We start from the raw sequence: 27,065 nt of genomic DNA, 5'->3' as shown, positions 1-27,065 counted from the left end.
TTTCTACCTTCTATTTTGTCCCATTGATTTATTTGTCTGTTCTTTCACCAGTACCACACTGCTGTGATTACTTAAACTTTATAATACGTCTTGAAGTTGGGTAGTTTCCATCCTCCACCTTTATTCTTCTCCTTCAATATTGTTCCATTGAGTTTTTAATTTTGGTTATTGTAACTTTCAGTTCTAAAATTTCAATTTGTTCTTTATATCTTCTTTTTTTCCCTAAAACTTTGTAATTTTAATTGTTTAGAATGTTCATAATATCTTGTTGAAGCATTTTTATGACTGCTTTAATATCTTTCATAATTCTAACATCTTTGTGACACCCTTCCTTTTTTTTTTTTTTTTTTTTTTTTTTTTAATTTCTTTTTTTTTTTTTTTTTTTTTTTTTTTTCATTGAATTTGAAGTCTTCCTGGTTCTTTTTGTGATGAGCAATTTTCTTTTATTGAAACCTGGGTATATTGAATATTATATTACAAGACCATGGATCTTATGTAAATCTTCTGATTTAGCTGGGTTTGTTGTGATTGTTTCTCTTTTTAAAAATGCTACTCTGGCAGCTAAAGGAACGGGATAGATTGATGTCTAGGTATTCCTCTTAGCCTCTGTTGACATCTTTGGCCAAGCAGTGCCTTGTTACTGCTGGATGAGGGTAGAAGTTCTGACACCCCACGAGGTCTTTTCTTATGCCTGGTAGGGACAGGAGTACTTTGTCACTCCTCCACATATGGCATACACTGACACCAATGGAGGATGGCCTTGTTATCACTGGGTGGGGACAAAAATCCTAACACTACTCAGTCTTCTCTGACATTGCCCCAGTGTAAAAGAGGGAAGAACACTGTGTTGCTGCCAGTGGAGGTGGAAGTTCAGGTTCCCCATGTGATGTTCATTGTTTGCAGGGAGGCTTGTTACTGGCACCCTGTTCAGCCTGTTCCTGATGCTACTGTGGTGGAAGGGTTGGAGTACCTCATCACTGCCTGTCAAGGATAGAAGTCTAGGATCTGTACTCAGCCTTTGAGAGTGTGTAGGGTTGGTGCCACGTTTCTTTCTGTGGTGTTTGGCTGGAGTAGAATGGTTATCGTCTAAGTGTTTTCTGACTTGCTAGGTTTTCTTTCTTTGGCATTAAGTTTTGTCTTTTCAATTCATTTAAAATTTACCATTTTATGTCTTACACTTTTTTAACTGCCATAAGATATACTGGATAATAAAGAAAAATCATAATTGAAATTTCAAACAGTGCTTTTTGATATATTAAACTTATTTTCCTTTTTATGTTTTCCCTCCGCTCACTCAAAGGTGAAGATTTTACTGAAGTACATCAGAATTGGAATGCTCATAGCTCTGCTTCAGAGCATGCAAAAGGATATCGTAACAGAGAATTCACACGAGGATTTTCCAGGGGCAAATACCCTCGATCTTGTCATGGCAGGCCTCCACCTCAGCATTTCTATAACTCAGAACATACGGTATCTCAGGAGACTTCAGGATTTCCTTCTCAGAGACAAGATAATCCCATTATGCCACAATACCCCTTTCCTCTTCCAATGTTTGACATGCATAATTTTCCACTCCGCCCTCCACCCCCACCACCACCCCCACCTGTAAACATGGGTTGGGCTACACCAAACATGGCTGCTCATCCATTACTTAACTTACCATACTCCCTACCCCCACCCCCTCCCCCTCCACCGCTGCCTCCTCCACCCTCTTCTGGAGATAGTAATTCTCATTTTGGACCTTACTATTAGGTGACTATGCATTACCAGAGAAATGTGGACTTTTCATATTATGTGGTAAGGATTTTTTTTTTTTCAAGAGTGATTATGGAGCTAGATTTTTTAAAGCACTGTAAAATACTAAATGATTCCTTCTGTTGTAAGTTGATATATATTTGTAACCTTTGTGAAATTGTATTCATATGAAAAAGTCAGCTCAGATTCTTGGGAGAACATTAAATTATGTAATATTTAATTAAAATTTTGAATTCATGCCTTCTCCCTGCCAATCCCACCCAGTTAAACTATATATATATGGTAATGGATATGGGACAAGTTTCATCATGGGTGAAATATATGGAGCACATTGATTTTCTTGCTATAATCTGAATATAAGATGAAGTCCTTTTGAGAGTCTTTAAACTATTTTTATAAATTTATACTGTGGAAATCAATTTTAATTACAAATGTAACTTGTGAGTAAGTTTAAATGACCATAATTTTTCTTTTTAAAGTAGTTGAGGGGTATAGAGGAGAAAATTTTTATATATTGGTAGAAGCTCTGATTATAGCTAAAGCAAAAAATATTTATTATGCATAGGCAAGCTTCCATTATCTGTGCAAAATATTTCCTTTATTTGGGCACTATTCAGAAGGCTTTACTATTTAACCTCCTAAAAGGGATGCAAAGATTATTCACAATAAGATCTATTTAGGGATTTTGTCTTCCATATTTGTTTTCCAGATCCTCACATGCAGACTAGGTTCAATAAATAACAAATATTTATTGAATATCTGAATTTAGAGTTTTTAATTAAATGAGTAATGACTACTGCTTTCTATTATGAAGTGTCAATGTAAGGGAAATTATGAGTTTTAGAACTAGAAGAGACCATTAAAATACTCCAGTTTTCATTTAGTAAATGAGTAGCCTAAGTGTCCCAAAGAGGTTAAAATAATTTAACTAAGATCACTCAGCTAGTGAGTTGACAAGGAGTTGAACCTAGTTCTTCTGGTTTTCTGATTAGCAGTTTCTACTAATTAGATGTTTCCCAATCTTGCATTCCTTTACACACTTCGGAAACAGTATTTGTATGGCACATTGGAGTAATCTGGAGACCACTTAGCACAAGCCCATGCACTCTGGTTGCACTGAGGCCCCACTTTTCTTCCCCATGAGCTGAGGGGACTCTTTGCAGCATTCCTAGTACACAAGTTGAGAGACTCTGCCTTGGTATACATTAACTTTATCATATGAGTACTTTCTTCATTATTTTTTTAAATATTTTTGCAACTTCTCTTTAGGAGTTACCTTCACAGGTTATAGCACAGTCTTTTTATGATTGTTAGAATATTGTAAGAGTTTATGAGATTATATCTAAAAATCACTAAAAGAAAAACCCAAACCGTTTTCCACAAGAATGGGAACAGTAACATGTTGTTATTATTAGTCATCAAGCTGTTCTGATCATCATGGCATTTAAAAACCTGTCCATTTCGGCTGGGTGTAGTGGCTCATTCCTGTAATCCCAGCACTTTGGGAGGCTGAGGTGGGTGGATCACCTGAGGTCAGGAGTTCGAGACCAGCCTGGCCAACATGGTGAAACCCTGCCTCTAGTAAAAATACAAAAATTAGCCGAGTGTGGTGGCACGTGCCTGTAATCCCAGCCACTTGGGAGGCTGAGGCAGGAGAATTGTTTGAACCTGGGAGGCAGAGGTTGCAATGAGCTGAGATCGCACCATTGCACTCCAGCCTACGTGGCAGAGAAAGACTCCATCTCAAAGTAAAAATCTGTCCATTTCTTTAACGCAGGTGACAGGTATATCTCACAGATATTGTGGCCTCAGATCCAGACCACTGCAGTCAAGTGAGTCACACAAAGTTTTTGGTTTCCAAATGCATATAAATGTTACGTTTACACACTACTGTAGTTTATTAAGTATGCAATAGCGTTGTGCCTAAAAAAAACAATGTGCATATCTCAATTGAAGAATACTTTACTGTTCAAAAAATAATAATGACCCTTTGAGCCTGCAGTGAGTTATAATCTTTTAGCTGGTGGAGGGTCTGGCCTCAAGTGTTGTTGGCCGCTGACTTATCAGGGTAGTGGTTGCTAAAGGTGGCAGTTTCTCCTAATAGGCAGCAGTGAAGTTTGCTACATTAATTGGCTCTTCCTTTCACCAAAGATTTCTGTGTAGCATGTGGTGCTACTTGATAGCATTTTATTCTCTGTAAAACTTTGAAATTTGGGATCAAGTCCTGTCAAACCCTGCCACTGCCTTATCAACTAGGAAGGTTATGTAGCATTCTAAGTCCCTTGTTATCATTTCAACAGTGTTCATAGCATCTTCACCATGAGTAGCTTTTACTTGAGAAACCTCATTTTTCCTCATGCATAAGAAGTAACTCCTCATCTGTTCAAGTTTTTTCATGAGATTGCAGCAATTCAGTCACGTCTTTAGGTTCCACTTCTAATTCTAGTTCTCTTCCTATTTCTACCACATATTCAGTTATTTCCTCCAGTGAAGTCTTAAACACCTCAAAATTATTCATGAGGGTTGGAATCAACTTCTCTCAAACTCCTGTTAATATCGGTATTTTGACCCCCTCTCATGAATCATCAGTGTTCTTAATGACATCTTAAATGGTGAATCCTTTCCAGAAGGTTTCCAATTTACTTTGCCCAAATCCATCAGAGGAATCACTGTGACAGCTATAGCCTTACAAAAAATGTTCTTATGTAATAAGACTTGAAAGTCAAAACTATTCCATGATCCATGGGCTATGAAATGGATGTGTTAGCAGGCATTAAGAAAATTCAACTCCTTGTACATCTCCATTGGAGTTCTTGGGTGACCGAGTGCATTGTTAATGATCAGTAACATTTCAAAAGAAATCTTTTACTGAATGGTGGACTTAAAATCTTTAGTAAACCATGATTTTAAAAGATGTGCTGTCATCCAGGCATAGTTTTTCTGTCTATAGAGTCTATAGAGCACAGGCAGAGTAGATTTAGCGAAATTCTTAAGGACCCTAGGATTTTTGGAATTGTAAATGAGCATTGGCTTCAAACTTAAAGTCACCAGCTGCAGAACCCCTAACAAGGTCCTTTGAAGGCCTGTCCTTTGAAGTTCGGAAGCCAGGCATTGATTCCTGTTCTGCAGCTATGAAAATCCTAGATGGCATCTTCTTTGAATATAAGGCCATTTTATGTACACTGAAAATCTGTTGTTTAGTCTTTAGTGTATCCACCTTATCTAGATCTTCTGGATAACTTGCAGCTTCATCTTGCACTTTTATGTTATGGAGATGGCTTCTTTCCTTAAACCTCATGAGCCAACCTCTGCTAGCTTCCCACTTGGAGAGAAACTGTTGTTTCTCTCAGCCTTCATAGAATCGAAGAGAGTTAGGGCCTGCTCTGGATTAGGCTTTGGCTTAAAGGAATGTTGTAACTGGTTTGATCTTTTATCCAGACCATTTAAACTTATTCCATATCTGCCGTAAAGCTGTTTTGCTTTCTTATTCCTGTGTTCACTGGAGTAGTACTTTTAGTTTCTTTTAGGAACTTTTTCTTTGCATTCACAACTTGGTTGTTTGGCACAAGGGGCCTAGCTTCTTTTAGTTTGCCTCAGCTTTCAACATGCTGTCCTCACTAAGCTTAATCATTTCTAACTTTTGATGTAAAGTGAGAGATGTACAACTCTTCCTTTCACTTGAACACTTCGAGGTCATTATACGGCTAGTGATTGGTTTAATTTCAGTGTTGTTTCACGAAATAGGAAGGCCTGAGGAGAGAGAGAAGCAAACAGCAGATGTGTGGAGCAGTCAGAACATACGCATGTATCCATTAAGTTCACTATATTATATGGGCATAGTTCATGGTACCTCCAAAACAATAGTAACATCAAAGATCACTGATTGAGATCACTATAACACAAATAACAATTACGAAAAAGTTCAGAATATTGGGAGAATTACCAGAATGCGACAGAGTACATGAAGTGAGCATATGCTGTTGGGAAAATGGAGTTGATATACTTGCTAGGTGTGGGATTGCTACAACCCTTCGATTTGTAAAAAATGCAATATATATGAAGTATAGTACAATGAAGTACAATAAAACAGTGTATGCCTGTAGTATTATCTGACAGTGGATATTTACTATCTACAGAAACATCTGAATTAAACCATTTGATCTTTGCTTTAAATTAAGTTGGTATCTTAACCACTTAGGTCCGGTTGCCTTCCTCTCTATACAAATCAGCCCTCTATGTCTGTGGGTTCTGCATCTGTGGATTCAACCAATTGTGGATCGAAAACATATAGAAAAAATAAAATACATGGTTGCACCTGTACTGAACATGGTAGACTTTTTTTTTCTTGTAATTATTCCCTAAACAATAGAGTATAACTATTTATATAAGGTTTATGTTGTATTAGGCATTATAAATAACCTAGAGAAATTGTTTAAAGTATTAGGAAGTGATTAAGTCATGAGGGCTCTGCACTTATGTATGGATTAGTGCCTTATAAAAGGGGCTGGAAGGAACTGGCTTAGATCCATTTTGCTCTTCAGTCTCATCCACCATGTGAAGACGACTCAGTATTCCTCCCTCCGGAGGATGTGGCAACAGGGTTCCATCTTGTAAGCAGAGAGCAACCATCACCAGACACTAAACCTGCTAATGCCTTCATCTTGACTTCCCAGCATCCAGAACTGTAAGCGTCACTTATTTATTTTAGAGAAAGGGTCTTGCTATGTTGTCTTAGCTGGTCTCAAACACCTGGCCTCAAGCAGTCCCTTTGTCTCAGCCTTTTGAGTAGCTGAGGTTACAGGCGCAAGCCACTATGCCCAGCATAAATTGCTATTGTTTTTATAAATTACTCAGCCTGTGGTGTTTTTCTACAGCAGCACAGAAGGACTAAGTCACCAACTGTCTCTTATTTGGAAGAGAGAAATAATGCAGTTGTCATCATCCTCACCTTAATCTTACAGTGCTGCTTTAAAATTGTGTCTCTAGATCTTTAAACTGATGTAAAGGCACATACTTAAAATGTTCCACTCACACAGTTTCTCACTTTCTATGGAGAATTCTTTGTATTAGCCTATTACTATATAATAAGGTAGGCTGACATTCACATGATTGTATATGGATAACCCCTTTGCATGTCTACAGTTGCAAATATAGAATGAAATTAAAATCATTGCCTAAGCTAATATATTTGTTTTAGTAAGGTGAGTAGCTGTAGGCCGGGTATGGTGGCTCATGCCTGTAATCCCAACACTTTGGGAGGCTGAGGCAGGAGGACTGCTAGAGCCCAGGAGTTCAAGACCACCAACCTGGGCAACATGGTGAAACCTTGTCTACAAAAAATTCAAAAATTAGCCGGGCATGGTTACGCATGCCTGTAGTCTCAGCTACTCAAGTGGCTGAGGCAGGAAGATCACTTGAACCCAGGAGGTTGAGGCTCCAATGAGCTGTGATCACACCGTGGTAATTGGATGACTTGTTTACTTATTAGAAATAGATAATTGAAATAACTGGGTTGAGACTGTGATATAGTTTGGACCTTTGTCCCCTCCAAATCTTGTGATGAAATGTGATCCTGGTGGAGGTGTTTCGGTCATGGGATGGAACCCTTATGAATGGTTTGGTGCTGTCCCCACGGTAATGTGTGAGCTCTCACTCTGTTAGTTCACACAAGAGCTGCTATTTAAAAGAGCATGGCACCTCTCTTGCTCACACTCACCATGTGACATAACTGCTCCCACTTCACCTTCCCTGTGATTGAAAGCTTCCTGAGGCTCTAACTAGAAGCAGATGTTAGTGTCATGTTCCTTTTACAATCTGTAGAACCAAGAGCTTAAATAAACCTCTTTTCTTAATAACTCAGCTTCAGCCATTTCTTTATAGCAATATAAAACAGACTATTACAGACTGTTTAGGGGAAACCTGGAATAGAGTGCAGTTTCATAACTTACCAAAGGACATGTTCTGTTTTGTGCTGTTTTAACAGAATATCACAGACTGGGTAATGTATAATGAATAGAAATTTATTGGCTCACAGTTCTGGAGTCTGGGAAGTCCAATATCAAGGCATGGCATCTTGTGAGGGCCTTCTTGCTGTGTCATCACATGGTGAAGGCAGGAGGGTAAGAAAGGACAAGAGTGGCTGAACTCACCCTTATAATGGTGGAAGTCCCCCAGTGTGGGTGGAACCCTCATGGTCTACTCACCTGTTAAAAGTCCCATCTCTTAATACTGTTACAGTGGCAACTAAATTGCAACATGAGTTTTGGAGGGGACAGATAGTCAAACCATAGTAGGATACTTCTTAAAAGCCATGTAGTTAAGTCATATAAATTCCAAAATGTATCAGTTTCTTCTGTGTAGGTAAGTGACTAGTAATAGAAACTAAATTATTAATATGTACTAGTGGGACATAGGGAAGATGTAAGTAATTACCATGGTGCCTGTGTACAGGTCTCCATTGTTTTGGGGCAATGAATATCGAATGCTTTCTCATTCTCTTTCTCTTTTCCCACTAAATTGTGATTTGTCACTCCACTTCTTTTTGTTCTACATTTTTGGTTGATTGTTTAGAGCTGGTGAACAGCAACTATATTTAAAAAAAAAATTGAGGCCAATTTGATAAAGAAGAAATGAGAATCTGAATTCCAGTTTGCTATAATTTTAAGCTATTTATTAAATATAAAGAAGTGGTATTTAAAATTCTCAGGTACTGAAAATCTTACTGTATGTTTTAAGGAACAGTTTCTTAAGGTCCCAATCATTGAACTGGGGAGACATAGAGTCTCAAATATAATGTGTCATTTGTATGTATTTTCTTTCAATGATAATGTTTGGTATTTGGATTTAATTTTATTGACTTACAAGTTTTTAGGCAGTATGTTAAACTGGTCCAGTGCTTCGTACTAGTTCTTTTACCCAACTTGCCATTATTGAGTTATTTTCTGTTGGAGAAAAGGCAATCTCTTTTACCTCTGGATGACTCAAATCAGGAAATATAAGCAAAAGAAGATAAACAATTCTTTCTGTGTCTTTATTTCTCAGTCTTTCCCAATCTGGCTGAGGCACATAAAGCAGACTTGAGGAAATTCTTTACTTAGAACACTATCTTAACCTGCTCAGGGTATTTAGAATTTTTTGAAATAAGTAGTCATGTACTTCTATAATTAAGTGCTAAGGAAAGTAAATTAGTGTATTATTAAATACTAGATTTTAAAAAAAGAATTAAAAACTAATTTGTAGAATGAATTCATGTTCACACAATATGCATTCATAAAATATTCAGTCTGATCTTTCATGTTTAACACCAATAATCTCTGAGGTATAAATGTTTAAAAAATAGAGAATTTTAGTAATGCAAGCTGGAAAATATAAAAAATAAAGAACAATATTATTCACAAGAATTCATTTTCAGGTAATGTTGCAGCTACACTGTTTATGATTTAGTGCATTCAGGATACAAAAGAAAAAAAAACGCAGGTATTTGTGTCTTTTTCTGCAGATAAATTGCCAATATTTCAAAAGTTTTTTTTTTACTTCTCATTTTGTAACCCAGTCCAATCCTAAATTTATATGGATATAAATTAGGATATGGATAATATCCTGTATGGAAATGGATTACCTGCAATTATGTTCCAGAAACCAAGGGACTATTTTTTATAGTGTAGCTGAAATTAAAGTTGAGAAATATTCCCTTAATATTACCTATCAGGCTGGGCGGGGTGGCTCACGCCTGTAATCCCAGCACTTTGGGAGGCTGAGACGGGCAGATCACTCGAGGTCAGGAGTTCAAGACCAGCCTGGCCAACATGGTGAAACCCCATCTCTACTAAAACACAAAAATTAGCTGGGTGTGGTGGTGCATCCCTGTAATTCCAGCTACTCGAGAGTCTGTGGCAGGAGAATTGCTTGAACCCGAGAGGCGGAGGTTGCAGTGAGCCTAGATCGCTCCACTACACTCTAGCCTGGTTGACAAAGTGAGACTCCGTCTCAAAAAAAAAAATAGATGAAAGTACTTGTTTTGAGCTACTAGCAGCAATAAAATTACATCTCATTTTTGACTCTGTGCAATGATAAATTGCTGTCATTGGCAGACTAGATGTATGCAATTACCTGAAAACAAAGTACAGATTTGTGTATCACATGGTAAAATACTTAATAATGAAAATAAGCCATGAAGAAAAACATCAAATATTTTCTTCTGTGCATTCTATAGAAGGCATACATTTACACTATTATCTGTGTAAATACCTATTTATTTGAAGGCTAGTACAGAAAGCCTAATTGTTACGCATTTTTTAGTTGAGTACCCTTTCTTTTCTACTCACATAAAGGTGAAATGGGAATAAATTTTACATTGCATATTTTACAGTTAGTTCCATTACTCCATCTTTCAAACAGAACAAACTGACCTTGTTTATGTGGTAAAAGCTTTTTATTTATATTGAGGATAGATGGGCCAAACATTGTTTCTAACAAGAGCTATGACCCAAATAGTAAAATAGAGCAGATGCAAAGGGATAAAATATTAGCATAGAATTCCTATTAGAATGTAATAAATAGATTAGGTGGTGTCTAGTGTTTGGATGATAGAGATGAACTTCTAAAATGTTCTCAGTAGCCACTATAGTGTGCAAAACCTATTTTTGCAGCTCTTTAAACCTTTTATTATTGCGGCTCTTCAAGTGTTTTATTGTGTGCTCCCATGACATACAGGAGTGCTGGGAAACATTTGCACTCTCCCCCAACCCACAGCGCTTGCAAATGTCTGTTTGATTATGTATCATGCAGTGTTTCATCTCAGACATGATTTGGCACTGTCAGACTCAATTATGTAAGCTTTCTTAATAGTTGATTTATTCAAAACAAATGATTAATTTTCTTTAACATCAGTTTGGTTTTTGTTTTTGACTAGGTATAATTGTTCGTATATTTGTTGGCAACAACATAAGTTCAGATGAATTCTGTTTAGCAAGATGATGGGCAGAAAAATATTTACCGGCAGAAGAAAACAGGTGTGGGCATTAATTTTATTCATTCAAATCCTATTAAACTATATCAAATTGCTGTTGGGTAGGCGATCTAATATATGACTGTGGAATATATTACTTTCCATATTTATTTTTTATTAGTCCGATCTAATATACAGACTGTGGAATATATTATTTTCCATATTTTTCTTCATAGAACATCACCCTGTACCGTTATTTCACAGAACACACTGGGAAATGCTGTCATAGAAGATAGCTGGAAGACATTCATGGCAGTTCACATTTCTTGGAGATGTGTTTAGTCTTGCTAAGAAGACAATTATTAGAAGATCATGGGACCCAGAAGAAATCTTAAATCTCTCGCATTAGGTTAGGAAACTGCTGTTCATTAGTGTGGGCTCTGGTTCCTGGTATTCCAGAACTCACTGAAAGTCTGTAAGATGTACATTTTTCTGAGAGGGAGATTCCATGGCTTTCATCTTGTTTTCAAAGTAGTATCTGAAGACAGAAAAAGAGGCTGGAGACAGAGAGTCCATCATTTAGGATATAAATAGAAAATCATTCTTACATTAAAAGAAGGGGCACTATATTCAGCTTAACAAATTTAATGGTCTGTCTCTATTTTATAAAGCTCATTCCAGGCATATTGTGATAAACAGTGAAATCTGAGCAAGTCCACAAAATTTTAAGGACATTCTACGAATAGTTAAAAAATGCCCATATGCAACAACGACAGAAAAGGAAAAGATACAAATGGAATGTAGAAAATCATTCAGAAAAGTTTCTGAAAGGAGAGAAATGAAGACCAGAATCAGACCATTCTCATAGGCCTAATAGGCTAAGGTATACTCTCCATTTACTTAGAGGACCTGAAAGTTTATATATAAGTCTTATAGTTGCATAATTTATTTTTGTTATAGAAAAGCAAAATGTATAAATTGCCCTTATAAAAAAGTAGATTCAATCATGCTAGTTAAGATTTTGTTAGTTCTCATAGAGTTCTAGTCAAAGGACTCATCCAGGTACTTTTTCACATAGCTGGCTGGACTGGATAGATATGTCATGACAGTTCCTAATGTGGGCAAGTAGCAATGACCCTTACAAATGCTCATATAAGTTTTATTTCTTTTTTTTTTCTTTTTTTGAGACAGCGTCTCTCTCTGTCACCCAGCCTGGAGTGCAATGGTGTGATATTGGCTCACTGCAGCCTCTACCTCCCGGGCTTAAGTGACTCTTGTGCCTCAGCCTCCCAAGTAGCTGGGACTACAGGCATGCGCCACCATGCCTGGCCAATTTTTGTGTTTTTAGTAGAGACAGGGTTTTGCCATGTTGGCCAGGCTAGTCTCAAACTCCTGACCTCGGGTGATCCACCTGCCTTGGCCTCCCAAAGTGCTGGACTTACAGGCGTGAGCCACCGCGCCTGGCCAAAAATAAGTTTTATTTCTGTCTGTGACTGTAACGTGAGATGTGAGAATAGACTTCAGTTCTCATACAGTGCTCTACTTCCATTGATTGCTTAAATCATCTTTTCTGTTAAAGTATTATCTGAGGGCCAGCACTGTTTTATCACACCTATCCCTACTCTAGTACAGGGAAGTTACTTGAGAGACAGTAACTGAAACCTTGTTTCTAGATACCACTTTCTGATTCATCCCCCCTGGGATTCTCCTTTGTGTTTCTAGAGTATAGTGGTTTATATGTGTGGATTCAAGATTATTGTGGCAAGCATTAGTGAGGATTCTTTTTATTTAATGACTTGAAAGTATTTCACAAGGTATCATAAACCTATTTTAGCACAGATTTCCTGGTCAGTTGTTCATCAAAAATGGCTCCGAAAGATAAATGGAACGTGAATTCTCTTTTTCTTGGAACTGGTTTTGAGAGGACCCTATCACCTCTAATTTGGAAATCACTACATTTTAGAAAAATTATTTTTTCTTAGGATAATAAAATTTGCTTAAAAATATTCAACTTTAGATGATACCAAAATTTGGCTACCAAATGGTTAAGGATAATCAATCTGCTGCAAGGTTTTTGGATTGATCTCTATATGATCATTCAGTAAGAGTGTATCCATGCTGTTCTATCCGTAAATATACCAGAGTGCTGACCTTTACAGATAACAATGAATAATGGATGATGTATTCGTGTGTGTGTGTGTGTGTGTGTGTGTGCGCGCATGTGTGTGCACGTGTATTCTAGGGAGTTTAAAGAATAAGAGAAGACTGAGTATCCTAGGAGACATTTGCTTTCCCTTTCTGCTTTTCTCTACTTTGTAAAATAGCTTCAGGATGAGAAAGCCATCTGAGGCCATGTATTTAGATTTACTTGAAAGTATGAAAAAAAAATAGAAGCACAAACCTGTAAATCTCTTGGAGCAACAAGTGGGGAAGTACATACCAGTTGCTGTTAATATTTCCGTTAATGAACCAACCTAGTGAAATTAGGTTTAGAGAGCCATTGAAATTTAATATATTCATTTATTCAATGAACATTTGTTTTGTGCTTTTTATTAGTCATTTGATGCTGGGAATGCAATCCTAAGTGCAGTAGTAGAAAATGGATAAATAAAGACACTAGGTGCTATAATACAAGTTTGTATGTGTACAAGGTATGGTGGGAACACAGAGGTGAGAAAAGTCTATTCCACTCTGGGTACAGATGGGAAGAGGAGGAAGGTAGGGAATAATTCACAGAGAACATGATCTTAGGGCTGAATCTTAAAAAATAAAAGATAAACCTGAGAAAAGCCGTAGAACTGTAAAACAGCTCAGCATGTTTTGAAACCAGCAGATAGATAGGTATGACGGGTATGAAGAGTGTACAAGGATGGAATAGAAGAAAACAATTCCTGGAGGTAGAAAGTAAATGGACGTCAGGTGACAGGAGACCTTTGGGGCCTTACTAAGGAGTTTGGATTTTATCCTGGAAGTAATGGGGCATGAATTGACAGGACTTGCAATGTTAGGGATTGTGCTGCAGAAGGAAGGTGTCTGGAATGACTCTGGGCTTTATTTATGGTTTGAATGGCTAGGTAGGGTGGTAGTCCCTGAAAAAAGGGATATATTTTGCATCTTTTTTTTTTTTTTTTTTTTTTTTTGAGACGGAGTCTTGCTCTGTTGCCCAGGCTGGAGTGCAGTGGCGCAATCTCGGCTCACTGCAAGCTCCGCCTCCCGGGTTCACGCCATTCTCCTGCCTCAGCCTCTCCGAGTAGCTGGGACTACAGGCGCCCGCCGCCACGCCCGGCTAATTTTTTTGTATTTTTAGTAGAGACAGGGTTTCACCGTGGTCTCGATCTCCTGACCTCGTGATCCGCCCGCCTCGGCCTCCCAAAGTGCTGGGATTACAAGCGTGAGCCACCGCGCCTGGCCTATTTTGCATCTTTTATGTGTTTACATCTTCACAACAATTTTGTGAGGTAGTAAACATTAACATTTTATAAGGAAGAAAAGTGAGGACTTGTATAGGTTAAAGATTTTGTTTGATTTCTTACAGCTAGTACTCGTTGAAATCATATGGAACACAACAGTTGTCTGATCCCAGGATCTGAGCTTGTAGCCACCATTGTAGGCTTCCTCAAAGGCACTAGTAAACCACAAGATTTTCAAAAGTTGGAATTGAGGAAGAGAAGAAGAAATATTATAACAAGGACTAAGAAAAAAACTGTTAAATTTATATTTAAGGAGACATTAGTGCTAAGAAATTCTGCTAGAAACTGATATATTTAATACCCACATATGCCTTAATACAGATCTCTCTCTCTCTCTTAACACACACAGACATACATACACATGAACAAAAATAATTCCAGGTTAACTCAGTGATACACTTTTTTATTCATCCAATTATAATTTTCTCAAAATTCCATAATAAGGACACTTGTAGCAGTTACATAATTGAACTACACATTTTCAAGGGTTTCACTTACGTATACACCACTGGGTTAAAACTTCATAACATTTTTGGACCTAGAGCTAGAAGGTATTATTATTAGTTGGAAACTGAATTGTTTTTTATTAGCATTAACTCAATATCAATCAAAAACTGATGATGTGTCATCAGATTGCCATATTGTGTCAGTTTTAGGAATTTATTTAGAATAAATAGCAAGAACTTAGACTTCTAAACTCCGTTGAATTGAATGCATCTATTGCATCTTTATTGGTTTAGTAAATGAATCGATTTTGCTTCAAGAGGCAATTTAGTGTCATAATGATATTAGTATACATAATAATTTTGCAAACGTAGTTTTTTGTTTTACTTTGAAAATTGTGCATAGAAATAGATCTCTACAAATAAAACTGATAGGAAAGAATTATGCAAAATAGCTGCAAGATTTTATTGCATTTGTACACATTATAAAGGGTACGACTTGTATTTTCAGTAGTAGTAACACTGGTCAGTGGTCATATTGAAAGAACTTCGCTTTTTTTCTGTTTGTAGATTTTGCCTGTTTAATCATTTAAATCAAAATGTAACCCACAGGATATGTCAGCCCAGTCACAAAAAAAACTACCAATAAAAATTTGCAAAAATATTGCCCAACCTTCCAAATAAACTTAATTAAAGAAATAAAAATAAAATTAAGAATACTATTTTGAGTGTATCAAATTGGCAAAAAATAAATAGAAACATGATTATCATATTGAGTATGGCTAAGGCTTCAAAAAAATTATTGTCCTATACCACCGATAGTATCAGACTTTATTGAGAATAACTTAGAAAAAATGTACAGTCTTTCATGCCTGTGGTCCTAATGATCCTACATTTTGAAATTTGTTTATGATGACATTATGAAGAAAGTCTAGTTGACTGTTACATTTTTGTAGTTAAGATAACCGTCATAGGAAATAGGATGATATTATGAATAACTTTATGCCAATAAAATGTAAAAATGTAAGTGAAATAGTCAAATTTCTAGAAAAACAAACTTATGAAGATGGATTAAAAAAGAATAACTTATCAGAGTAGTCCTCTATTAAGTAGAAGCCATATGGAGAAAAAAAAAAGTCTTCCCACAGCAAATACCCCAGGTCCAGATAGCTTTACCAGTGAATTTTACTAAATATTTTAGGACAAAATATGTAATTTTACATAAACTTTACCAGAAAGTAGAAAAATAAGAAACAATGTCACCCATTTGTGAGGACAACATAAACTTGATGCCAAAATCTGACAAGGACATTATAAAGAAGAAAAATTGCAAGCAGATCTCACAAATGTAGATATAAAAATACTACTCACAGAGTGAATTAACAACATGGAAACAGCAAATATAAAAAGAAGATACACTACCAAGTAGGACTTATTCCAGGAATATGAGATTAATTTAACACGTGATTATCCATCAATATTGTTCATCGCATGAACAGAATGTTCTGAATTTATCAACTTGGCACTCCCACTCCGGTGTAAGCCTTGAAAATAAATTTTCTGGAATCTTGCATTCAGCACAATTCTGGATTCGAGTTGATCAAGGAAGGCACTCACAAGATTGAACAGGCAGAAGCAAAGGAGGGGTAAATACCAAGAGGAAGCTCCTGGTCCCAGACTCAGTGACAGACACAGGTAGCTCTAGCTTCTAGCTCTGCCCAGCTTCTGGACCTGCTGACTACTAAGTGCTTTATTGCCATTTCCTCAGAGGTGGTAGATTCCACAGACCTCTCCACAGATCCCCTCTGTGGTTCTACTTCAGTGGCCAGATACACGCAGTTTCCTGAATTTTACCTCATGCTTCTACATACCCACAACTGTCATATTAGTGATGCTGTTATTTCTCCATTCTCTTCCAGTCTTTCCTTTTCCAGTTTCCCATACATTGGTGTATGCTCTAATTCCCGTGGTAAACCTCCTTTTCACGTGGTATTTTTAGTGGCTTTGTTTTTCTGACCGAATCTTGGCTAATACAGTTTTTGATAATAGAAGTGAATTAGAGTAGAAGCAATAGAATTTTAAGGATGAGAATCCTACTAGATTTAAAGGCATTAGTGACCTCATTGCCATGGTAAATAAAACACAAGTAGTCCATGGCATGCAATAACTAAACAGGTAGCTAGGGTCTAGAGAAGATAACTTTAAGTGATCAAGTAGTTACTGCAATAAACATTATTGTGGGAATAAAGAATAAAGGCTTTTGCATTTATTTGATTTCTACAAAGTGTACTGGAGGATACGGAGAAAGGAAAAGATGAGCTCATGGCTTTAAATCCTAATCCACAACCTGGGTAGGGATCCAGGAAACTTCTGTAATTGTCCTGGAAAACACAGAGACACACAAATATCTCCTGTAGCTGCAGGGTTAAAATTTCTGAAAACCAAGCTTGAAGTCTGATCCTGTGGGCAGCTGAACTTAGAAATGCAACAATGTGGATGCATCTCAAAAACATGATGGAGAGCAAAACTGCCAGACACAAAAAGGATATATGGTCTAATTGCATTTTTGAAAAGATGAAAAAGTAAAACTAAGAAGCCTTACAAGTTTTGATGGCATAACTATTAAAAAAAAAAAAAAAAAAAAAAAAACAAGGAAGGGATTACCATAAATGTTAGGAGAGGAATTACGAAAGTGGAGAAGTGAATGATAATTGGGAGAGGACCAGAGGGGACCATTTCCTTGCTGGCCATACTCTCTTCCTTGGATTGACTAAGGTAACAAGGGTGATGGCTTTGTGATAGTTTTTTGAGCTGTACACTTATATTCTGTGGAACTATCTATATAAGTATTATTTCTCAAAACCAAAAGGATTAAAAGGAACCCTGAAGTGCTTGCCATCTAACTGGGAAACAAAAGACAAGATTCTTAAATGGCTGACAAGTCTCTAAATAATCTGGCCTCCTACTAATGGTTTGATGTCTCAATTTTTCTTCTTGTCTCCCTCTGCTCCTGCATCTACACATATAGAGTTGAACGTGATCGGAGAAAACCCAACACTCATGCTGTCTGGTATCACTTGAGATTCATAACTACCAAACCTAAAAGGGAGCCTTAAAGCTGCAATACTTTTTCCTAGTCCATTCACTTGTCACTCACCAAGGTGACAATTTCATAACTCTCCTCTACAACCTTCAAGCCCTCTGTTCCCCGATTTCACTATCCCTCCTCAGTAGCAGTTTTGTTTTCCTCTTTGTACTGAGAAAATGGAAACAGTTTTATTGGGTGGACACAGAGCTGTATCATCCACATCCCTCTTCACAAAGAGCCTTATACCCCAGATGCTGGGGTTAGCAGATATCTTCCAGCATTCAGCAACTATAAAGTCCATCTCACTTACGGAGAGCCCAAAGTGCACATTTGTAGGGGGAGCCCAAATCCAGTGTCCATTTCCAGAAGGAGTGGTTGAGGGCAGCATAAAGGCTGGAGGAACAAATCCAGAGCTCTCTTTGGGTTGGTTAAGCTTTGCCAAGCATGTACTGTAGTTTGAATTTCTCCTCCATCCAATTGTTTCCTCTCTCTCCCTTCCCTAGGTGTTGATCCCTAACACATATTCAGTATTCCAAATTCCATCTCAGTATTTGCTTCCAGTGAATCCAACCTGTGATACCTCAAACACATTCAGATTTCCATCACCACGTTCACCTACCAACCTGCTTTTTTCCTCAATATCCTCTGACTGCCTTCTTTACAGAGTGCTTTTACTTAAAGCTGATCACTTCATTTGTGTACTGTCTTTGCTTACTGAGAGAGATAACTAGCAATTCTTTCTCCCCCCATATCATTTTTTCCATTTTGTAAAATTGCTATTATCTCTCTCATCTTATTTTTTTTTATCCCTGCCTTGGCCCATTTCACCAGCTACTGAGCTGTTCTGCTTTCTTTTGCAAAATTATTAATAATCTCAGACTCCCAATTATTCTTCTCTCATTTCCTCTGTAGCTTATTCTAATCAGGCTTCCCCCTCCATTAGTGGAAACTGCCCTTTTCAAAGTCATCAGTGGCTTTTACGATGCAAACTATGATGGTCTGATCTCAGTCTTCATCATACTTAACGTTTTTTGCGTGATTGATAAAAATTTTCTACTCCTTAAATGTTTCCCACTTGGCGTCCAGGACATCAAACTCTTACTTTTTTCTCCTCCTAGTCAGTCTTCATCGTACTTAATGTTTTTTGCGTGATCGATAAAAATTTTCTACTCCTTAAATGTTTCCCACTTGGCGTCCAGGACATCAAACTCTTACTTTTTTCTCCTCCTAGTTCACGGCTCACTCTCAGATGGGCCACCTAGTGCACAATTCCAAGAAATGCCATTTACCTAGAACAAAACACTAGCGGTGGCTCTACTTCTCAGTCCCTTTTTCTAATTGATTCTCTTTTCCCTGTCTCTTAAGGTAGGAGGGTCACAGAGTTCATGCTTGGTCCATTTATGTTTTTTATGTACACATCTCTCTTCCAGACACTCGGACTCAGAAATGCACAAACTCCCTGACATCTTTATTTAAATGACTAATAGATATGTCAACATGTCCAAAATGAATTCTAAATTCACGCCAAACTTGTGCCGCTGGACATTTCTGCTCCCTCAGTTTATGACAACTCCATCTTTCCAGTTGCTCAAGCTCATTCTATTTCATTTTATTTTGTGTTTCAAAACAAAACAAAATAGAAGAACAATAAGGATTGTATATTACTTTTACTTTATGTTCAGAGATGGGGAGGGAATAATGGTGGTTAAAGAATTAACCTACTTTCCAATTTTCTAGGGATAGCACTCTGAATTTAAATGTTTCAAATGGGTTGACAACCACCGAAGACATTTTCCCACTACTTCTTCCCTCTCCTCTGGTATTCAATTCCTTCCTAACTTGACTCATATTCACGTATTTCTTTAACACCAAATCAGTCCTTCAGCTTTATATCTAGAAGTATATATTCAACACTTGTCACTTCTGAAAAAAAAAGGTAGTTATGCAATAGCTGAAGTTATGTCCAGAAATCTACAAAAAAAAAAGAGATTTTTTTTGGCCAGATATAAATTAATAAGGAGTTTTCTGAGGAACCTTCAAAAAGCAATTTTGGAGGTTTACCTTTTTTAAAATGTTTCCAGTGTTTAATATGTGAAAAAGGATACAATATCTAGTTATTATAGAGGGAGAAACAAAACTCAAGCAGCTCTATCAGTTTTTATGTAGGCCTTTAATCCATTTTTTAAAAATATAAATAAATCCCTAGAGATTATGGTTCCAGGTTCCTAAGACTAAATATGTAAATAACTACGCTACAAAGTGCTAGAGCTCATCAATTTTGAGTTACAAAAATCCATAGCAGAGTTCAACTTGATGGAAGCAAAAATAGGAAAACCAAAAACAAAACTGAAAGCTTAAAATCTGTCTCTAGTTCCTTTCCTCTTTCAGTGGAAATGTATTGAAGCAAATAAACATCACTTTTGCCTGACCTTAGGTTTCCAGATCAGTAAGAGAATATACAAAATTCATTTACAAGTTAACTTTTGAAGTTAAGATGATGATACAGTAATTCCCCCTGAGCCTTGGGGGATATGTTCCAAGACCCCTAGTGGATGCCTGAAATCACAAATAGTAGCGAACCCTATATATACCTTGATTTTTCCTATACTTACATACCTATGATAAAGTTTAATTTAGGAGACAGGCACAGTAAGAGATTAACAACATCTAATAATAGGACAATTATAACAATATTTTGTAGTAAGAGTTATGTGAATGTCTTCTTTCTCTGTCTCAAAACGTCTGATTTTACTTCACCTATTTTCAGACCATGGTTGACTGAAGGTAACTGAAACCACGAAAAGTGAAACCACAGATGAGGGGAGAGTACTGTATCCTCAAATGATGCTATGGCTGGTGATGGTAACAGCAAGTCTACCAGCCTAGTCAAGCATTCTTATCCATAGAAGAGTTGCCATGGGGACCTCGTGGCAACCCACAGATTTCAAGTACTGTATGTTCTGGCTAAATAAATAATGACAAGCTATCTTATTGAATCTTCTCCGTATCTGCGTACTTAATAGGGCAGGATGCTACCTAACATATCATTTGCAGTAAACAAAGGTAAAAATGAGAGACATACAAAAGTAATATAAGGATTACATCTCTGCATTTTAAAAGCACATTCTGTGTTAACTAATTATGTTTTCATTTCATTCTGGATCAGAAGATCAGACACATATCATTGCTTATTCAGACCTCACCTGATCCTATGTATAGGCCCCTCTCAAACTCACTGAAGGTGGCAGTAATCTCTATATCTATGAAGAGTGTGAGGTAATTCTAGGAGACACCTTTCTGTGCAAAATATCAGGTGTTAGCTCCCCATGGAGGAACTCTCTCCTTGCCGCTTGAGGACCTCACAGAAACAAGTCATAGCATTCTTTTTTTAGGCTGTGAGGTAGGGTTAGATCATCCTCACTTTTCTGTTACCACTTGTGTTCTTTCTGTATATGCTTTTTAAATTCACTAACTAATAGAAAAATGCTTTGAATACATTATTAACCTCACAATGAGGATTTTTTTCTTCCTGGACATTGAAATATTTTAGACACTAGACAATAAAGAATTTTTAATAAGTGGAGTGTAACTACTTACAACTTTTTTCTTCTTTCCCCAAAGTGAATAAGTAACAATTGTAGGCTAATGTTTCAGATTAGCATAGGTAGATAATATTAGTTTTTTAATCATGAAATTATTTTAAGTGCATCATTTGAGAGAATTTATGGTATAAATTCTTTATAAATTTTATATTTGATAAGAAATATAAAGATAGAAGCTAATGAAGAGGGAGAAGAACTAAGTATTCTTGAGTTGTTTGTGGAAGTAGTAATTTTATCTAAGTTGTATTCACTTAGCCCCTCCAAGATTAAGTTTCTATGTGAAAAAAAGAAAAGGGTGACAAGGAGAGCACCAAAACCTTACATGACTGGAGTTGATTTAATGAAAAGCTTGTTTCTGCTCCTCACTGAAATGCCTTGGAATGTGATAAGTACAGTCAGAAAGTTTTTAATATTTACTCTCAACATACAGTAAAGATTTAGGAAGAGAAAGGAGGGAATAGGGAACTCAGTCTTCCTAAGTCTAATTTCATTAAGAAACTTAACAAAGGGAAAAGACACTAAGCCCTTTTCTTGTAAGAAACTCACCTGAAAAGGAAAGGGATCCAAATATGAACAAGAACAATGACTTAGCACTGGCTTCTTAAGAAGATATGGTTTCCTCTGGCGCATAATGCCTGGCACATAGTAGGCCCACAGGGAGTATTCACTGAATGAGGGAATGCATGATAGAATACATTAGAGAGTGTATTTTTGCCTGCGTTAACTTTAATTGAATACATTTTAAGAATAATATGTTACTCTTTGAAAACCCATATTTCTTCTATTAGTTTTGTAAAGCATAATAGAAGAAAATATCAATGAAGCACCTTTTATTTTAATTGTAAAGATTTGTTGATTTATCAACTAATATGGAGGAAATTTTTGACTAAGTGAAAAAACAGGTTAGTGTAAATCTTAGCAATTATTACCTTAATCTATGACTGGCTTTCTCGTTGAATTCAGTGCTTAACATTTGAATATTATTTTCTTTTCAGAATTGAAGTTGGGGAGTAAGAGATGTTCTCCAGGTGTCAACTATTGTTTTAGGGGGCTTCAAAAGAAACATGAGCAAGCTATTGGCTAAAGGGTTTGAATTAATGGTTATTGGAAAGTTAAAAATGTACCATATGCCATCATTTAGGTATCTACAGCCATTTCTCTGTTCTTTCTCCATGTCCTTGTCTCTCATTCTTCCACAATCCTTCCCTGCCTGTAAGCAATTACAGTGAAAAATGCTGGAGTAGAATGACAGAAGATCTTTAAGGTTAAGGGCCAGGTGATTTCAGATACTATGACTTTTCAGAAAGCCCAAATAAGTTATTTCCTTACTTACATAGCTATTGATGTATACAAATTATGATGCATGCAGGAAGAAAAAAAATTTTCTTAATTTCCACACTCTAGCAAGCTAAATGCTTTGAAATATACTTGACAGTGTTCTGCAGTATTGAAAGTAGTATCTATTTCTGATGTTTCAATTCCTGTATGTCAAACATTATCAAAGAGGGCAATATCGCCCCCAAGGGGATAAAACTTCATTATTGGAAGGTGGAAAGTTCTTATCTTTTTACTGTACAATATTAAGCACAGACATATATACAGTAATTGCAGACACAGCATATCTGGGGTATTATAATTTCATAGTGGGGGATTAGGGAAAAAATGTCTAAAAAGGCTCCTTGGCAAGCAGGGCGGAGGGGATAACCAAAAAAGCTTAAGAAACACTGTTGTACATTGTGCTTTCCATTTATTAAAAAAATCGTATTTGCCCCCAGGTTCAGGCTAATGGAACAAATAATAGAGAACTAATAGTCCTATGGGAACCATTTTTTAAAAATAGTCGAGCAATGTAGGACTCTCAGGTAAAAGCTTCTTTACAGACTGTGCTTAGATCTGGGACTGAAGTGAGGTCCTTATTGTTTGAATTGTAGTCAAGTCATTCCTACAAGACAATCTAAACCTGAAACAGAAAGAGAGAAAGCCCTGTCCTGGAGAGAAAATTGCATAGTGAGAGCACAGTGTACCTGGACACAGAGTGAAAGAGCAGGCCGAAGGAGCCTGCTATATCTGAGCACAGGCTGGTCTCAGCAAGTACACTTTGAAACCTGCTTTTGGGCCCAGTGATCCCATCTACTAGCAAAATGACATAGTAAGTAGCAAGAGTCTCAAAGTGCTGGGCGTGGTGGCTTATGCCTGTAATCCCAACCCTTTGGGAGGCCAAGGCGGGCGGATCACTTGACGTCCAGAGTTTAAGACCAGCCTGGCCAACACGGTGAAACCCCGCCTCTACTAAAAGTACAAAAATTAGCCGGGTGTGGTGGCAGGTGCCTGTAATCCCAGCTACTCAGGAAGCTAAAGCGGGAGAATTGCTTGAACCCAGTAGGCGGAGGTTGCAGTGAGCCGAGATTGCACCACTGCACTCCAGCCTGGCTGACAGAGCGAGACTCCATCTCAAAAAACAAAAATGAAAAAAAAAAAAAAGAAAGAAAGCCTCGAATTAGCCCTTTTTCTAAGAAAGGTAGGTGTGGAGAAATAACCCTGAAATGTATCATTCTTTGAAAATATGAGAAAAGAATGGAGGATTCTCTCAAATGTGTGGTACTACAAATTGAAATGAATTTTGTCTGCTAGTTTTGCCTAATTCCCTACTGATAAATAGATCTTTTAGATTTCTATATATAAGTTAATATTCATCTAACACTCAGGTGTTTTTTTCTGTATTGTTCTGTAAATACCTCAGAAAACATAAGATTAACTCTTGATTGTTTTTCTGAATTATTAAAATAAATTATTTTTTTCCATTTTTAGGCTGAAATCTTATTGGATGATTCTGTATTAATATAAGAAACAAGTGGGCAGAGAAAAATACACGAATGGAAAGAAAAAAATGACTATTTACTATTCATGTTATTTCAGTAGTTCTTTTTCACTTTAGTTTTCATTACTATAGAAAACGGAAACGCTAGACTAGTGTTGTCCGATGAAATACCCTGCTGTGATGGACAGGAACTATATAGGCACTTTCTAGCTATTTGGGATTAAGTTCTTGAAGTGTAGCAGTGGGACTGAAGTATTAAATTTAAATTTCATTTAATTTAATTAAATTTAGCATATAGTCACTTGGGGCTAGTGCCTTACCATATTGGTCAGTGCAACACTTAGATTCTGAGGATGTTTGGCATACTTTAATTTACAAAATCAAATTCCTTAGTTTGAAATAATGTAATAAGAACACTGGCAAACCATTCTGAGTTTTCCTCACTACACATATTTGTGGCTCCTAGTTTAATATTATGTCTTTGTTTGGGATAACTGTCAATAGTGGTCTCCTGGTTTAAATCCAAATAAGGAGGCCTCCCACAGGTGTGGTTAATGAAAATGCATTGATTAATTGTGTGTTTCTTACACAAAAAAACTAAAGTCCTTTAAACGATTAGACCAATATTAAAGAATATTAGTATTGACATGTTTAAATGAAATATGCAACTTAGAACAAAATGTTTAGAAGTAAACATTTTTCAAGATATAATTGGCAACTTGCTCATAATTTTCCTTATTCTCAATCATAACTTAAGCCTAATTTTCAGCAGAAGTTGAATTAGAGCTTGCATTCATTGACAAAACCTAGCAGACAATTATTGAACACTGCAAAAATAAACATGTTTTCCACATCTACTAAAAGATTTAAGACAGATACAAGCCAGACAAGTCCAAATATTTTACTTATAAAATGCAATATACTTGTTTAGCCAAAAGGAAGTATATCTTATTTGAGTTAAATAGGTATTTTATTTTGTGGGGATGAAATTTTGCTTATAATATAATGAAAATGTAATGTACTCTGTTTATGATCTTAAGAAATTATTTCCAACAGATTTTTATAGCAATAATAAAAGACTATCTTCTAAAGTCTAGAGACAGCATGAGATATGATATTCATATTAATTGGTTTAATATTAAATAGCTGACAGTTTTAGTTAAGGGTCACAGATCATAGCTTCAAAAGTGATAAGTTTCAGCTTGTGATTATTCTCTTTGTTTGCCTCCAATTTTTACTTTAGGAACTATTCACAGGTAACATTTATTAAGCATTTTAAACTATACACCAGGCACCGTGTTAAGTGGTAATTCGATAGATGTTATCTTACTTAATGTTTATAATAATGCTATTATATCAGAGCTGTTATTATCTGAATGATATCATGAAGTAAACTGCAGTTCACAGTGATTAACTTACCAAAGCTCACACAGCCAGCAAATTGCAGAGCTGAGATTTGCATCAGGCTCTGCCTCAGTCCAGAGCCCATGGCTCACATCTTAACCTCTGCACCAACGGCATCTTAAGAATTTCCCAGCATATAACAATACACGCCAGGAACAACAATAGGGACTTCAAACTAATGATTAAATAGTAGAGGGCGGCTGATCCCTTGGTATATACTGCAAGAATAACACTTTTAATAAAGGATGAAGAAAGATTTGTACTGAGTCAATAAAATTTCAACGACTGGTTTTGTTTTGGTTTGATTTTCTGAAACATAATCTCCCAATGCACAAAAACGCACTAAGCAAATTGTTGAGTTATGAATATAATTAAGTTAGGTTTCTCTTATGCACAAATAATAGCTTTCCTAGTCATTTATACTAAAAATCACCACGAATTTCACAAGATCTAAGTGATCAACATTGAAAGTGGAAAGATTGCTTTGCCAGGATTCTTATGGAACCTCTTGCTCTGCTGTTATTCAGAAAGTAAAGCATATCACTTTGATTGCACTGTACATCGTTCCTTAGTGATCTTTCTTTCTGACCGGCTAATTAGTGAGTTCAGAGTCTGGGATGGATGAGTCTTCTTAAATATAAATATCTATTCTTGATACTTTACTATAGCTGAGTAATTTCAGAAATAAAAACAACATCTTTGTGTGTCCAAGATTGGTTATATTCAGTAAAACTAGAAACAAAATGAGATCACAGGCATGAAATATATCAGAATCCAATATTAACCCAACATTAACCATATTTTTATAGCCATTTTTACAATAGTATCTTTTTTCACTGAGTATGTATGTTCAAATTTATTGAAGACCTTTTTTATGAATTGCTAAGTACACCAAATATGGCTTTAATAGAACTACAGCCTTAACTACATGCTTATTGTCAGGCCTCTGAGCCCAAGCTAAGCCATCATAATCCCCTGTGACCTGCACGTATACATCCAGATGGCCTGAAGCAAATGAAGAATCACAAAAGAAGTGAAAATGGCCGGTTCCTGCCTAAACTGATGACATTCCACCATTGTGATTTGTTTCTGCCCCACCTTAACTGAGTGATTAACCTTGTGAAATTCCTTCTCTTGGCTCAGAAGCTCCCCCACTGAGCACCTTGTGACCTCCCCCTCTGCCCACAAGGGAACAAGCCCCTTTGACTGTAATTTTCCACTACCCACCCAAATCCTATAAAACGGCCCCACCCGTATCCCCCTTCTCTGACTCTCTTTTTGGACTCGGCCCATCTGTATCCTGGTGAAATAAACAGCGTTATTGCTCACACATAGCCTGTTTGGTGGTTTCTTCACATGGTCACGCGTGACATTTGGTGCAGAAGCCTGCCTGCACCCAGGTGATTAAAAAGCTTTATTGCTTACACAAAGCCTGTTTGGTGGTCTCTTCACACGGATGTGCATTACATTTGGTGCTGTGACTCGGATCAGGGGACCTCCCTTGGGAGATCAATCCTCTGCTTCCCTGACTATTGCTA

At 36.7% G+C, this 27,065-nt stretch overlaps 1 protein-coding gene across 4 annotated transcripts in view; it reads left to right on the top strand.

The window, feature by feature from the left end:
* Positions 1-26,850, top strand: part of NAF1 (nuclear assembly factor 1 ribonucleoprotein) — a 62,248-nt gene extending 35,398 nt beyond the window's left edge. The window contains exons 8-11 of one of the 4 annotated variants that reach the window (XR_009212939.1): positions 1,301-1,797; positions 3,533-3,587; positions 10,667-11,585; positions 20,471-26,850. Coding sequence is in view for 2 of the 4 variants with exons in the window: in XM_032148736.2 (XP_032004627.1) it covers positions 1,301-1,752 (452 nt within the window). In the remaining 2 variants the exon portion in view is untranslated. Of the gene's footprint in view, positions 1-1,300; positions 9,504-10,666; positions 11,586-20,470 lie in introns of those variants that run through there. The other 3 variants (XR_009212940.1, XM_032148736.2, XM_032148740.2) reach the window with 3 other exon arrangements.
* Positions 26,851-27,065: the final 215 nt, after the last annotated feature.

The sequence above is a fragment of the Hylobates moloch genome, unplaced genomic scaffold (assembly GCF_009828535.3).
Source record: "Hylobates moloch isolate HMO894 unplaced genomic scaffold, HMol_V3 SCAFFOLD_3, whole genome shotgun sequence".
In the NCBI taxonomy this organism is placed as follows: domain Eukaryota; kingdom Metazoa; phylum Chordata; class Mammalia; order Primates; family Hylobatidae; genus Hylobates; species Hylobates moloch.
The sequence above is the reverse complement of the archived record's forward strand: the minus strand, read 5'-3'. Positions and strand labels throughout refer to the sequence as shown.